General features: G+C 37.2%; 2 protein-coding genes across 4 annotated transcripts in view; one reads left to right on the forward strand and one right to left on the reverse strand.

Moving 5' to 3' along the window:
* Window positions 1–555: 555 nt before the first annotated feature.
* her3 (hairy-related 3) lies at window positions 556–4,697 on the forward strand. Of its 2 annotated transcripts, XM_077604330.1 has the most exons (5): window positions 556–715; window positions 3,013–3,092; window positions 3,185–3,280; window positions 3,835–3,916; window positions 3,998–4,697. In XM_077604330.1, exons 2-5 carry the CDS (start codon window positions 3,039–3,041, stop codon window positions 4,438–4,440), a joined length of 675 nt encoding a protein of 224 aa, XP_077460456.1. In that variant the 5' UTR covers window positions 556–715; window positions 3,013–3,038; the 3' UTR covers window positions 4,441–4,697. The 2 variants fall into 2 exon arrangements, with proteins under 2 accessions (XP_077460456.1, XP_077460446.1); XM_077604320.1 differs by lacking the exon at window positions 556–715 and having other exon boundaries at window positions 2,668–3,092.
* Window positions 4,698–6,091: 1,394 nt separating this feature from the next.
* gpr153 (G protein-coupled receptor 153) overlaps window positions 6,092–13,260 on the reverse strand; it is a 41,637-nt gene continuing 34,468 nt past the window's right edge. Inside the window, exons 6-7 of one of the 2 annotated variants that reach the window (XM_077604282.1) lie at window positions 8,605–8,709; window positions 6,092–8,532 (exon numbers count right to left, since the gene is read on the reverse strand). In XM_077604282.1, coding sequence (XP_077460408.1) covers window positions 7,939–8,532; window positions 8,605–8,709 — 699 coding nt within the window. In that variant the 3' untranslated portion in view covers window positions 6,092–7,938. Of the gene's footprint in view, window positions 8,710–13,260 lie in introns of both variants that reach the window. The other variant, XM_077604276.1, reaches the window with a different exon arrangement.

Genomic DNA, 13,260 nt, shown 5'->3' on the forward strand with positions numbered 1-13,260 from the left:
AACTTTCCTGGCTGAATTGTGAAAATAAAGGTTTAAAAGTAATAGCGGCTTTTCCTAGAGGTCAATGAGATCCGCATGTAAATGTGCCTCTGCATTTGAGTCTGGATGATGGCCGCTTTTGTTGAGCCATTGATTTGCAAATGCACCCGTTTCCTCCCCAGAAGAACTTCGTTTATTGCAGTAGTAGCATAATTGCCACGCTAATTGTTGCTAACAAGCCCGCAATAGTTCAATTATTACAGTCGGAGGCCCTGTGGGCATGCACGGCTTCGGCATCCATGACAAAGGACCCAAAGGGTTAATGAATGACCCGAGGCTGAAAGCGGCTCGGGAGCTGCGTCCTTCTTTTTTCTTCTTCTTTTTTTAAAGAAACAGACACTTAACTTGTCGTTTAATGGCGCATGCATTCTCACTTCCAACTGCGATGCAAGGTTCTCCTTGTGCCATTCTCATGGATGTCTGATGAGATGAGGACTTTGAAGTGGGTGGGGTGCAGGGGGGAAACACTTGGGTCTCGTTCGTCCTTTTCCTTCCCTTCGCAGCATGTTTTTTTTTTCATTCTTGTTTGCTGAGCTAAAGGAGAGGCAAAGCTAATTGGAATTATAGCGAGTAATAAGCGAGGAAGTGACTGTGAAGAACAAGGCAGATGCCGCCACGCTGCCGTGTCCAAAGCAAGCGTGAAAAGTCGACTAATGTGACGTGGAGGAGGACAAAGGTAGCCTTGGAGAGAAGCGCCTCGGCTAGATTTCAGAGCGATTAAGCACATCGCTATTGCATGAAATTTGTCTCCTGCAATTATTCGGTGGATTTTACGCAATTAGTGTTGACCAGTGTGGTTAGTGAAGATTTTTGGGGTGGGGGTTCGACGTATGGCACGCGTCGTTTGCACGGGCGTGAAGCGAAAGTGACAATATTGTGCTCTGGACAGGATAGGCAAGAAGTTCAAGTGTGTGTTTATTCCAGTATTTATCGACCCCCCACTGATAACCATCGGCTGTCCTTGTTGCAGGGTTTTCAGGAAACCAAAAAAGACCATTGTTGCCCTTTTACAAAATAAATATTTTTTTATTAAAAAAAAACAAGACACATAGAAGGAGATACATAATATACTTATAGCGTAGATGGATGGGGATTAATATCACTTCTTTTGCATGAGAATGTTGTATTTTATTCTTAACCTGTAGAATAATACAAATCCAAACCTCATTGTATTTTGTATTTTATAAATACATACACACACACACACACATATATATATATATATATATATATATATATATATATATATATATATATATATATATATATATATATATATACATATATATATATATATATATATATATATATATATACATATATATATATATATATATATATATATATATATATATATATATATATATATATATATATGTGTGTGTGTGTGTGTGTGTGTGTATGTATTTATAAAATACAAAATACAATGAGGTTTGGATTTGTATTATTCTACAGTTTAAGAATAAAATACATATTTATATATATATATATATATATATATATATATATATATATATATATATATATATATATATGTATGTATAGTGTTATACCAGTCCATCTTTGTTATGACAAATGTTTCAATATACGAATGTTCAAGCAACGTGTATATAGAGAATGTTCAGTGACAAGTCGCGTGACTCTCATCAGCTCCATCAAAATCTAAAGCCTCCCCCACACTTGGCTCAAAGTGACTTGGCCCCCATTCCCGATAGCCTGGTGCTCTGCCCACTCCCAAAGCTCTCGCATTGCACTCATTTATATTTTGAAATGCTCTTTTTTACGTGCGTGAAAGATGCGCAATGGGCCGAAGTGAAGTCCACTTTCCCAAGCCTGCTCTCCTTTCAGGGAGCAGTGTGGAAAATCGCAAAGCGGGGGCCTGGGGACAAGGGGCGGCCTGCAATTCTCCTCGGTGCCCCCCCTCACCCAAGTACACCCACAACCCCCTCCAACGAGCCTGGCGCGAAGACAAAAGTCATAGCGCTCAATGGGCGAGAAAAAGCGCACTTTGCTCTTGCCTAAATCCTCTTTGCTCTATTCCGTTTGCAAGCCCAAATATTGTGAAGTGCACAATCGAGCCCCTAAAGGAAATGTGATGTGAACCCATGATTACAGGTGCAACACAGGAGCGCGCAATAGCATAGAATTGTAGCATAGAATTGCAATGTGTGGCAACACGTCGGAAATTACCACGGTGCTGCCTTCAACCTGCAGCCGTGAAAACTCCCAATAAAAGAGTCAATGCACAACCAGGCTGAAGCATAACCATGGCCAATTTTCTTTCACTTGGGACTTTAAACGTTTCTATTTACCCCATGCCATGCGTTTACTCCTTTGCAACAGTGCAGATTTATAGGTTGTGCTTAATTTGTTTCGGTAAAATGCTCCTAAACTGAAACACCGTGCGTGGTAAAAAAAAAAAAAAGATCTTAAAACGTATTTCAACGTCACCATTTACAATTCCTTCACAATTCATTAAGAGCAATCTCAACTACTTGAATTGTGTTTCTCGCATTTTTGAAGCGTCATTTTACTTGTTGCAGTTTAACACAGCAATTGTCAAATGTTTTTTTCCAGGTGGTGTCTATGTTTATTGAAAAATATTCTAAACTCATTGTTGGCGTGTTTTTAATATATTTTGAGATACATTTTAGTTGTGGGATCACCCCATAGATGCATTTAGGCACTTTCTAAAATGACTTTATATTTGCAGTACATTTGAAGTATACAGTATTTGTACTAGTTTATGTATATTTCACATGTTAAATAACTAAATTGATAAGTTGCCCCTGTTAGGCCTTCAGTGTCTGCTTAATACTATTTGCAACAGCTTTTATGTGCTTAGTGGGCATGCAGCAAATGACAGCAAGGTTGGCCATTTGAGGGAATGAGTGGGACGGAGGGGGGTCTGCATTGAAATGTTAAGTGGGTGTGCTTATATAAAACCACACTTGGTCAACTTTCTCATTTGAGCTATCAAGGCAAGGGTGAAGACGACAATGGTGGCAACTGCTGACGGTCTGGACAAACCCATCTCAATCACTACAAACAAGGTACGTCAAAAAAAAAGAAGAAAGAAATGTATAAAATTCTTATGGAAAAGACTAAATTCAATTCATTTGTCATTTTTCACGGAATTTTCCAGGTGTCTAAACCACTAATGGAGAAGAAACGAAGGGCTCGTATTAACAAGTGTTTGGACCAGTTGAAATGCCTTCTGGAGAACCAGTACAGCGGGACTGTAAGCATAAAAAAACATGAATCCTCTTTATTTGACTTCAATAATCATTAAAGACAGACATCTCCCAAACATTTAATTTTGTAATCTTTACATGCAGGCTAAACTGCTTTGTCCTTCCATTAAAGTTGGAATCGACATTATCATTTTAGATTAGATTAGATTAGATAACTTTATTCATCCCGTACTCGGGAAATTCACTGTCACAGTAGCAAGAGGGTGAGAACACAGACACAGGAAAATACATTTTAGATATAAATAAATAGGTAATAAAAAATAAATAGATTAATAAAAAAATGCCTTATGTATAAGAGGATTTCCTTATCCTAAGTAATTCCTGCACAACTCAATTAGGGTGTCTCATTTTAGTACTACTTATCCAAAATAATGACACATTCAAAAATTACATGTTTGACCAAAGCAATACGAAAACACAAGATATAAGATAACAGAAACACAATAACAGACCAGGTGCCACTAAAAGAAAATGAATAAAATAGTCTTACAGCTTGGTCAGAAACTGAGATCCTAAGAAGTTCACGTTTTGGATTGCACAGATTCGGAAGCGCAAACTGGAAAAGGCTGACATCTTGGAGCTGACCGTGAAGCATTTGAAGCATATTCAGAAATCTCACACCGGTAAGCACCACACATCCGAAAATGCCTGCATTAAAGGTTTTTCTATATCAACCCCAAATGACCCATAATCCTCATGGCCAGTTGCTTCCAAACTCGGGGAACTCTCAGACTACCAGAAAGGCTTCCACAGCTGCCTGCTTAACTTCAACCACTACTTGCTGATGGCTGACACCGTGACTGAGCGAAACGGCCTCAAGTCTATGCAGTTGCCCGCCAAAGGGCAGGTGGAAATCTCCAGGACCACGGACAGCGCACAGACACAGCAAGTTCCACAGACACGGCAAGTTCCAGAGACAGGAAGAGGAGACCAGGATGAAACATCTCACAGGAACCGCGGCACCTGTCTCTTCAGGTCAAATGAAGAAGACACGCGGAGGCCCACGCAGGAGGGATCCATGAAGTTCGGGCTGCTCAACGCCCCCACTATGGACCCCTGGGAAAACTCAGGCACTCAGAATAAAATTCAGTCTAAAAATCCCAGTCAAATTAGCAGCAGTCGTCAAATCATGTGGAGACCTTGGTAGACACACTGACAATGCAAACATATTCATAAGTTTCATAGTTTTTGTTTTAACGCGTATGTGGTATCCTTGTATACTATTTTCTGAATAAAAGTCAAACGAGAGTCAATTCTTGGCTGCCGATAGGCGCGATCAGTTCAACCTTCTCCATTGTGGCAAAGGTTTTTAGCACAAAAATACATGTATTGGCCCAAATTCCAAAGAAAATTCGTTCTAAATTAAGCATTTAAACCAGAAAACAATAAAAGTGCCTGCAACTCGATTACTTGATATTTTGTCCTCAGTTTTTAGAAACTGAAACTTTTTGCGTTTTTATCGCATTTCGCATTTTTCAAAACTGTTCATTTATTTATTCATACTTTTTGGAACTGGCTGATCAAAACTGTCATTTTTAGTGTAGTAGTTTTTCATCATGGTATGTGTAATTCAATCAAATGATGAGGGGAAAAACACTTGTGTTAATTAAAAATTCAAACATACTGTGTCAAGTCACCCATAATTAGCTATTCAAACGCAAATGACATTAAATATTGCCCTGTGATTGGCTGGACACCAATTCAGGGTGTCCCCGACCTGGTCCCCGTAGTTGGCTGAGATAGGCTCCAGCACCCCCGCAAACCTTTTGAGGATAAGCGGTTTGGAAAATGAATGACTGAATAAAACTAATATTAACCTTACCATACAGCATAATTACAAAATAAAGCACAAATCACAAAAAATATTTAAAAGATCAAAACAAGGGTAAAGTTGGATAGAAACAACAACAGCAACACCAACAAAAATGGTCCTTTTGGTTTTCTTCAACATGCACCTTGCATATATTTGGAGCTTGATGTCATCACTTTGTCAGTGTACAAGTGTCATAAAATTTGTGTGTTTATGTGTGCCTTTATTCTCTAGAAGCACTCCCCCACATTGCATGATGCTACCCTGCAGGGAGGAAAATCATTCGCTCACACGCCCACATGTCTTTGGGGCCCACATGGAAGTGCATGGGGTGCTTCAGCATGAGTCCTCTACGCCCTCCTCCTCCTCCTCCTCCTCCTCACAAAGAAGGACTTCCTGAATTTTGTGCCACTGGCCAAAGACGTTCTTTGAATGATACGGTATGTGGCGATGTTGGAATATGCTGCGATAAATGACTTCAATTAAAATCCCCTGTCTCCAATCCATAATTTAAAGCAAATGTGTCAAAGTGGCGGCCCGGGGGCCAAATCTGGCCTGCCGCATCATTTTGTGTGGCCCGGGAAAGTAAATCATGAGTGCCGACTTTCTGTTTTAGGATCAATTAAAGTGAAGAGTATATATGTATATTCAATTTCCTTATTTTCCCCCTTTTAAATCAATAATTGTAATTTTTGAATCAATTTTTTCTGTGTTTTTAGTTCAAGAATCATTTTGTAAAATCTAAAAAAATATATAAAAAAGCTAAAATAAACATTGTTTTAGATCTATAAAAAACGGAATATTTAGAGCTTTTAATCCAGTTCTTTTAATCCATTTATATAAAAAAATCTAAATATTATATGTAAAATGGTCCGGCCCACATGAAATCGAGTTGACGTTAACGTGGCCCGCGAACCAACCGAGTCTGACACCCCTGATTTCAAGGGTGATGGATGTTGCGCTAAAGCGTTGAAAAGATGGACCAACACCTGAATAATGTGAATTTAATCAGTCACATCCTTTTTCCAACAAAGTTGTCATAGGATCTCAACAATAAAACAATTCTTGGACTCATCCTTTAATATGTTGCAAAATTATATATGCAAATTGTAACGATAGAAAGTGAAATATCAATGAAAGAGGAATGTGGCTTGATGATAATGTAATGGCACACGTGCACTAATATGTAAGACAATCAAGAAAACATTGAATAAGACAAGTCATGATTGAAACAGATGGACAAACGTGCAAATATTTGATTTTTTTTTCATGTACTTATTTTCATTCAGGTTTGGCTAATTGTTATCTGACGTCTATGCCAGGCCTCATTTTAAATAATTTAAACTTAGCCTTATTTGAAATATTCACTTAAAAAACCATACAAGTGTTTCCATTTTTCCACCCCTTGCAATGCAAGTAAATTTTACCCGAAAGTGATGCTACATTTACTTATACTTTTTTTTAACTTTAACTTCTAGGCCTTTTGATTTTATTTTAACATGAAAATTAATTATTATATTTGTGCTCAATAGCAACAAGTGTAAAATATAATTTCCTGCTTTAAATGAAAGCCTCTTCCAAAACTGAATTCATTCCCAATGTGCCACTCCATGTGGGAGTTCTGTAAAAATAATTGCGTACCGCTTGGTAACCACCACGTAAATTATATATTTAAAAAAAGCATGGTGAATTGATTGGCCCATGATTATGAACAGCAAAAATTCAACTCACGTGGAACATGAGCTGCTGCACAAGAGTAGAAAACAATTTCCAACCTCTCAATATAAAGTATATAATCAGTATTATACAGCTAACAACATCAAAGAGCTTAAAGAAGAATACACTTGTCTTTAGTTGCGGGAACACAACATTTCTCTAGTGAATATTTGGGAATGAAGGTGAAGTGACACCTTTTCACAATATCAATTACAAGACCCTCCTGTTATGTTGTTTCAAAGATTAAACATTTAACAGTTAATTGTGTGTGTATATATATATATATATATATATATATATATATATATATATATATATATATATATATATATATATATATATTAGTTTTCAATTCAAAAAAAGCCAATTTCAAATTTGCCTTTTTAGCTTTCAATGCACAGCAACTAAAGTTCTTGACTAACAAATTGATTTTGGTAGAACCTTAAACAACAAACAATAGTGCAATGCAAAAGTCAAGCAAACTGTGAATTTACACCTGCAATTTAGAGCTCCACCCTTGTACATAACGTGGCTTAAGAGCCAGTTTGATTCCACTGCTTTAAGGAAAGCACTGTATGCCAAAGTAAAAAAAGAAAAAGTGGTCAGCGTTCAAGAGAATATATTCCCCCCCAAAGGCCACAAAGAACAAGTACACAAAGAATAAATGGAGAAATTATTGTTAGAGGACGTTTTATTTGGTGGTGTGCTCACTACTGCGTATAAGTGCATTGAAATATTAACAAAAATAGAAACTCAGCTCTATTTTCGTAAACGTGTGTAAATAGGCGTACGCATTGATTAAATTTCTGGATGAACAAATCCATTTCCTAATGTTCTTTTTAAGAAGTTGTAAACATGCAGTGTTTTATTACCTATTTATTTATGTCTAAAATGTATTTTCCTGTGTCTGTATTCTCACCCTCTTGCTACTGTGACAGTGAAATTTCAGTCAATTAAAGTTATCTAACCTAATCTAATCTCAATTACTTTTGAACCAAGAAACAAGCATAACAGGAGGGTTCAACCAGACAGAGATAAGGCTCGTATCCAAACATGATGAAAAATCTCAAGTAGCAATCACAATTTCGAAGGGTTGCTGTTGTGTTTGTTGTTGTGATTTTAGGAAGCGAAGTCAACAGAATCCGGGAGAACGGGGATATACCCCAAAGAAGATGCCGAGAGTGTGCTTACAAAACTGTTTGTTCCTCCCTTATCACTCTCCCCCAAGCTCAGCTGCTTGAGCTGAGCCCAATCGCTCGCCGTCCTGGACCGGCGAGCGGGTGAGGTCCGTCGGTACGAGCCCGCCTCCCGACCCTCTTTCGGGGAGCTGTCGTGACCGCCGATCCCGTCGGAAGGGCTCTTGTGTTCCGAGAGACGCCGAAGCGCTTGAGGCTCGCGTTCGAAGTCTGTGAGCGGAAAGTGAGGCAGGATGACGGCGTGATGCTCGTACACGCTGGGGAAGAGAGTGACCGTGCAGGAGGCGCGGCGTGGACTCTTCCTGGGGCTCGGCAGCGGGGTCTCGTCAATAAAGTTGATGACCTCGTCGCGGCTGAAGCAGCGCAGCTCGTCCTCGGGGTAGTCGTAGGCGCTGCACACCACGCGCGGCAGGTGCTTGAGCGAATGCGTGTCCTCAGAGCGTCGCCGCTTGCGATGGAGGTGCCGGTGGTGGTGGTGATGATGATGATGGTGGTGGTAGTGATGGTGGTGGCTCTCCTCGGGGAAGGAGAACAGACTGTTCCTGCGCCTCTCGCGGCGCGGTAAGGTGGAGCTGTAGTGGCCACTCACTATCATGTCCTCGCTGGAGCCCCACCGCTGAAGGTAGGATGGGGGGATCCGGTCGCTGGTCCACATGTCGGTTTCGTCGTGGGAGTATCTTCTTGTAGGGGGCACCTGGAGGGGAAGCACAAACAAGCAGGCACCGTCGTGAGTATGTAGCTAAGGTCCATCCACCTTAAGATACAACAATAAGCAATTTGTTATGGCGAATGCGGGCGGACGCCGGTGACTTGACTTTAGCTGTGGATTGTTACCGATACCAAGCTGAAGAATCAGGAACTTTTCCTTCACACTCAGAAAAGACATTCGATACACCACAGTAGTAATGGTTCTTTTAACCTTCATTTTGTACAGTAAAATGCAGTTTTTCATCTTTTGCGGCTTTTGCAATTTGGTGCATTTTGCAAGGCACAGCGAACAACGGGGGATTACTGCAGATATAGTTTTCACAGTAAAACCCCTTTTTTGCGGTTTTTCATATTTCGCGGTTTTTGTGTTTTTTTCGCATTTTGCGGGGCACCGCGGACAACGGGGATCACTGCGGATATATTTTTAACAGTAAAACCCATTTTTTTTGCGTTTTTATCGCATTTTGCGGGGCACAGCAAACAAGGGGGCATTACTGCTTAGATGTTTTTAACAGTAAACCCCGTTTTTTTGCAGATTTTCAGGCTTTTGCGTTTTTTTCGAATCTTGAAGGGCGAACGAGGGATTACTGCGGATATATTTTTCACAGTAAAATCCAGTTTTTTGCAATTTTCACATTTTTTTTTCTTCATTTTTTCGCATTTTGCAGGGCAGAGCGCACAACAGTTTTGCCTCGCTACTGTACCATGCAAATCACCTACCAGCATGTCAGTATTCCGAGCATTCTAATAACACCCTGCACTATCTGTGGACAAGATAATTTAAATTCACAAGAGAAGTCCAATCTACTTGATTCAGTATTCAGTATTTTCCTCAAAATTAGAGGATTTCAATTTAATGTTCAACCCACTTTTCATACATCGTGGCATTGCGTGTGATCACATAAATTGCAATACATCTTCTATTTCTCAAAAACATGTGTTAAACACCTGTTTAAAATAACATTGAGACACAATAATGACATTGTCCCCCACACACACAATGTTGCCAAATCCATATTACCTGTGTATCGTCATGAATGTTAAACCCATACATTGTGAGTGCAGTGGGAAACTATTAAAATTATCATCTTAACTTCATTTGTCCAAAACCTTGTGAAAAATAATGCATCTTTGTTCATTTATTAGCCATATAGTGACAGGTTCAAACTTAAATGCAACTTAAAAACAAGACTTGATCCTATTCTGGACGCTTTTTTTGTATGTACAGCATCAATTGTGTATTTTCTACAATGTACTCACATTTATGTGTGCCCTGACAACTTATTCAACAGAAGGCGTTTGTCAAGCTGACGTCATATTCACAAGGCCTATGTCAGCCCGCGCCCTTGCGGTGGCTTTTTGGCAAAATTCAGAAAACAGGTGAGACAACAGATGATACAGCAGCGGTGTGAGGGACTCCACAGGAGGGGGCAGCACATGCATGAGAAATGTGACGTGGGGGTGGTGGGGGGTAGGAATGGGGGAAGCAAATTCAGGGTTGAATGAATCAAAAATTGTTCAATCACGAAATAGAAGCTAACGTTTTAGAAAAAAGAACATCTTTTTACTAGTGTGCGAAGGAACAATACATGGTCTAAGTTTTTTGTGTGTTTTTATTTCACGAGAAATAGCTTTACTAAAAGTAGTTTTTTGTTCCTTGTTTTTTATGCTTGAATAAAAAGAAGTCTTATCATACATGGTCATTTTTTGAACAAATAAAAGGCTCACTAAACATGGTTTACTTTTTTTTCCTAGTTTTTTTTGCTTGAAGAAAAAAGCCTTATATACGGTCGTTTAAAAAAAAAACAATTATAGCCTTGCTATACATGATCTAATTTTTTGTGTGTTTTTATTTTATGTGAAATAGTCTTACTATACATTGTTTTTTAAGAAAAAAGCCCTACTATACATTACTATACACTACTACATTTTGTGTTTTCTCGTGTTTTTTTTTGCTTGAGAAAAAAAACCTTAGTATGCATAGTTTACTTATTTGTTTCTTTGTTTTTTTTTGCTTGAAGAAAAAGCCTTATTATACATGGTCATTTTTTGAACAAATAAAAGGCTTACAATACATAGTCATTTTTTGGCTGAAGAAAAATGCCTTACTAAATATAGTTTTTTATGGCCATTTTTTGAACAAAAAAAGGATTACTATACATGGTCATTTTTTTAAACCAATTAAAGCCTTACTATAAATGGGCTGATATTTTTGTGTTTGTTTTTATTTTACGAGAAATAGTCTGCCTATACATTATTTTTAAGAAAAAAAGCCAGAATATACATGGTCTACTTTTTGTTCTTTGTTTTTTTGCTTGAAGAAAAAAAATGCCTTATAGCCTTACTATACTTGGTCATTTTTTTAAGAAAAAAAGCCTTGCTATACTATCATCTCATCACATCTCAACTCATCTCATCTTCTCCCACTTTATCCGAAGTTGAGTCGCGGGGGCAGCAGCTTCAGCAGGGAGGCCCAGACTTCCCTCTACCCAGCCACTTCATCCAGCTCTACTGGGAGTATTACAAGGCGTTCCCAGGGGAGCCGGAAGACATAGTCTCCCCAGGGTGTAAGAGTTTGGCACCGTGGGACATGCCTTGAGAAACTCCCGAGGGAGGCGTCCAGAGGACCAGCGACTCTATTCTGAGCACCTCCCGGCCTTACTATACATGGTCATTTTTTAAGAAAAACAGCCTTACTATACATGGTCATTTCAAAAAACAAAACGCCTTACTATGCCATGGTAATTTTTAAAGAAAAAAAGACTTAGTATACTTGGTCATTTTTTTAGGAAAAAAAGCCTTATGGTCATTTTTAAAGAAAAACGCCTTGCTATGCATGGTAATTTTTTAAGAAATAAAGCCTCACTACACATGGTATTTTTAAAGAAAAAAAAGACTTAGTATACATGGTCATTTTTAAAGAAAAAAAGCCTTTATATGCATGGTCATTTTTTTAAGGAAAAAAAATACTTACTAAACGTAGTCGTTTTTAAGCAAAAAAAGCCTTACTATATGGTAATTTTTTAAAGAAAAAGGTCTTACTAAACATGGTCATTTTTTTAAAGAAAAAAGCCTTACTTTACATTGTAAAGTAAGGCTTTTTTCTTTAAAAATGACCATGTAAAGTTTACATGGTCATTTTTAAAGAAAACTATACATGGTCATTTTTTTAAGCAAAAGGTCTTACTAAACATGGTAATTTTTTAAGAAAAAAAGCCTTACTAAACATGGTCATTTTTTCAGAAAAAAAGACTTATTATACATGGTCATTTTTTAAGAAAAAAAAGCCTTACTATACATGGTCACTTTTTTAAGAAAAAAGACCTTACTGTACATGGTCATTTTTCTAAGAAAAAAGCCTTATTACTATACTTAATACTATACATGGTGGTTTTTAAGAGAATAAAGCCTTACTATACTTCGTCATTTTTTTTACGAAAAAAGCCTTACTATAGATGGTCATTTTTAAAGAAAAAAAAGCCTTACTATACTTGGTCATTTTTTAAATAAAAAAGCCTTACTATACATGCTCATTTTTTAAGAAAAAGGTCTTACTAAACATGGTCATTTTTTTATGAAAAAAGACTTATTATACATGGTCATTTTTTACAATAAAAGCCATACTATACATGGTCATTTTTTAAGAAAAATGTCTTACTACACATGGTCATTTTTTCAGAAAAAAAGCCTTACTATAAATGGTGGTTTTTAAGAGAAGAAAGCCTTACTATACTTTGTCATTTTTTTTACGAAAAAATCCTTACTATACGTGGTCATTTTTTAAGAAAAAAAGCCTTACTAAGTCGTTTTTAAGAAAAAAAGCCTACTATACATGGTCATTTTTAAGAGAAGAAAGCCTTACTATACATGGTCATTTTTTTAAGCAAAAGGTCTTACTAAACATGGTCATTTTTTAAGAAAAAAAGCCTTACTAAACATGGTCATTTTTTCAGAAAAAAAGCCTTATTATACATGGTCATTTTTTAAGAAAAAAAAGCCTTACTATACATGGTCACTTTTTTAAGAAAAAAGACCTTACTGTACATGGTCATTTTTCTAAGAAAAAATACCTTACTATACATGGTGGTTTTTAAGAGAATAAAGCCTTACTATACTTCGTCATTTTTTTACGAAAAAAAGCCTTACTATACATGGTCATTTTTAAAGAAAAAAAAAAGCCTTACTATACTTGGTCATTTTTTAAATAAAAAAGCCTTACTATACATGCTCATTTTTTAAGAAAAAGGTCTTACTAAACATGGTCATTTTTTCAGAAAAAAGCCTTATTATACATGGTCATTTGTAAAGAAAAAAAGCCTTACTATACTTCATCAGTTTTTTAAGAAAAAAAGCCTTACTATACGTGATCATTATTTTTACAAAAAAGCCTTACTATACATGGTCCTTTTTTAAGAAAAAGGTCTCACGAAACATGATCATTTTTTAAGAAAAAAAGCCTTACTGTACGTGTTCATTTTTTAAGAAAAAAAGCCTTACTATACATGGTCATTTTTTTACAAAAAAAGCCTTACTATAC

Source organism: Stigmatopora argus, chromosome 1 (genome assembly GCF_051989625.1).
Source record: "Stigmatopora argus isolate UIUO_Sarg chromosome 1, RoL_Sarg_1.0, whole genome shotgun sequence".
Lineage (NCBI taxonomy): Eukaryota > Metazoa > Chordata > Actinopteri > Syngnathiformes > Syngnathidae > Stigmatopora > Stigmatopora argus.

Excerpts from the sequence above, each read along its gene's own strand:
- her3 (XM_077604330.1), top strand. The coding sequence starts at position 3,039 with ATGGTGGCAACTGCTGACGGTCTGGACAAACCCATCTCAATCACTACA. Across the intron at positions 3,281-3,834 it reads AGAACCAGTACAGCGGGACT|ATTCGGAAGCGCAAACTGGA; the intron begins GTAAGCATAAAA and ends TGGATTGCACAG. Across the intron at positions 3,917-3,997 it reads TATTCAGAAATCTCACACCG|TTGCTTCCAAACTCGGGGAA; the intron begins GTAAGCACCACA and ends CCTCATGGCCAG.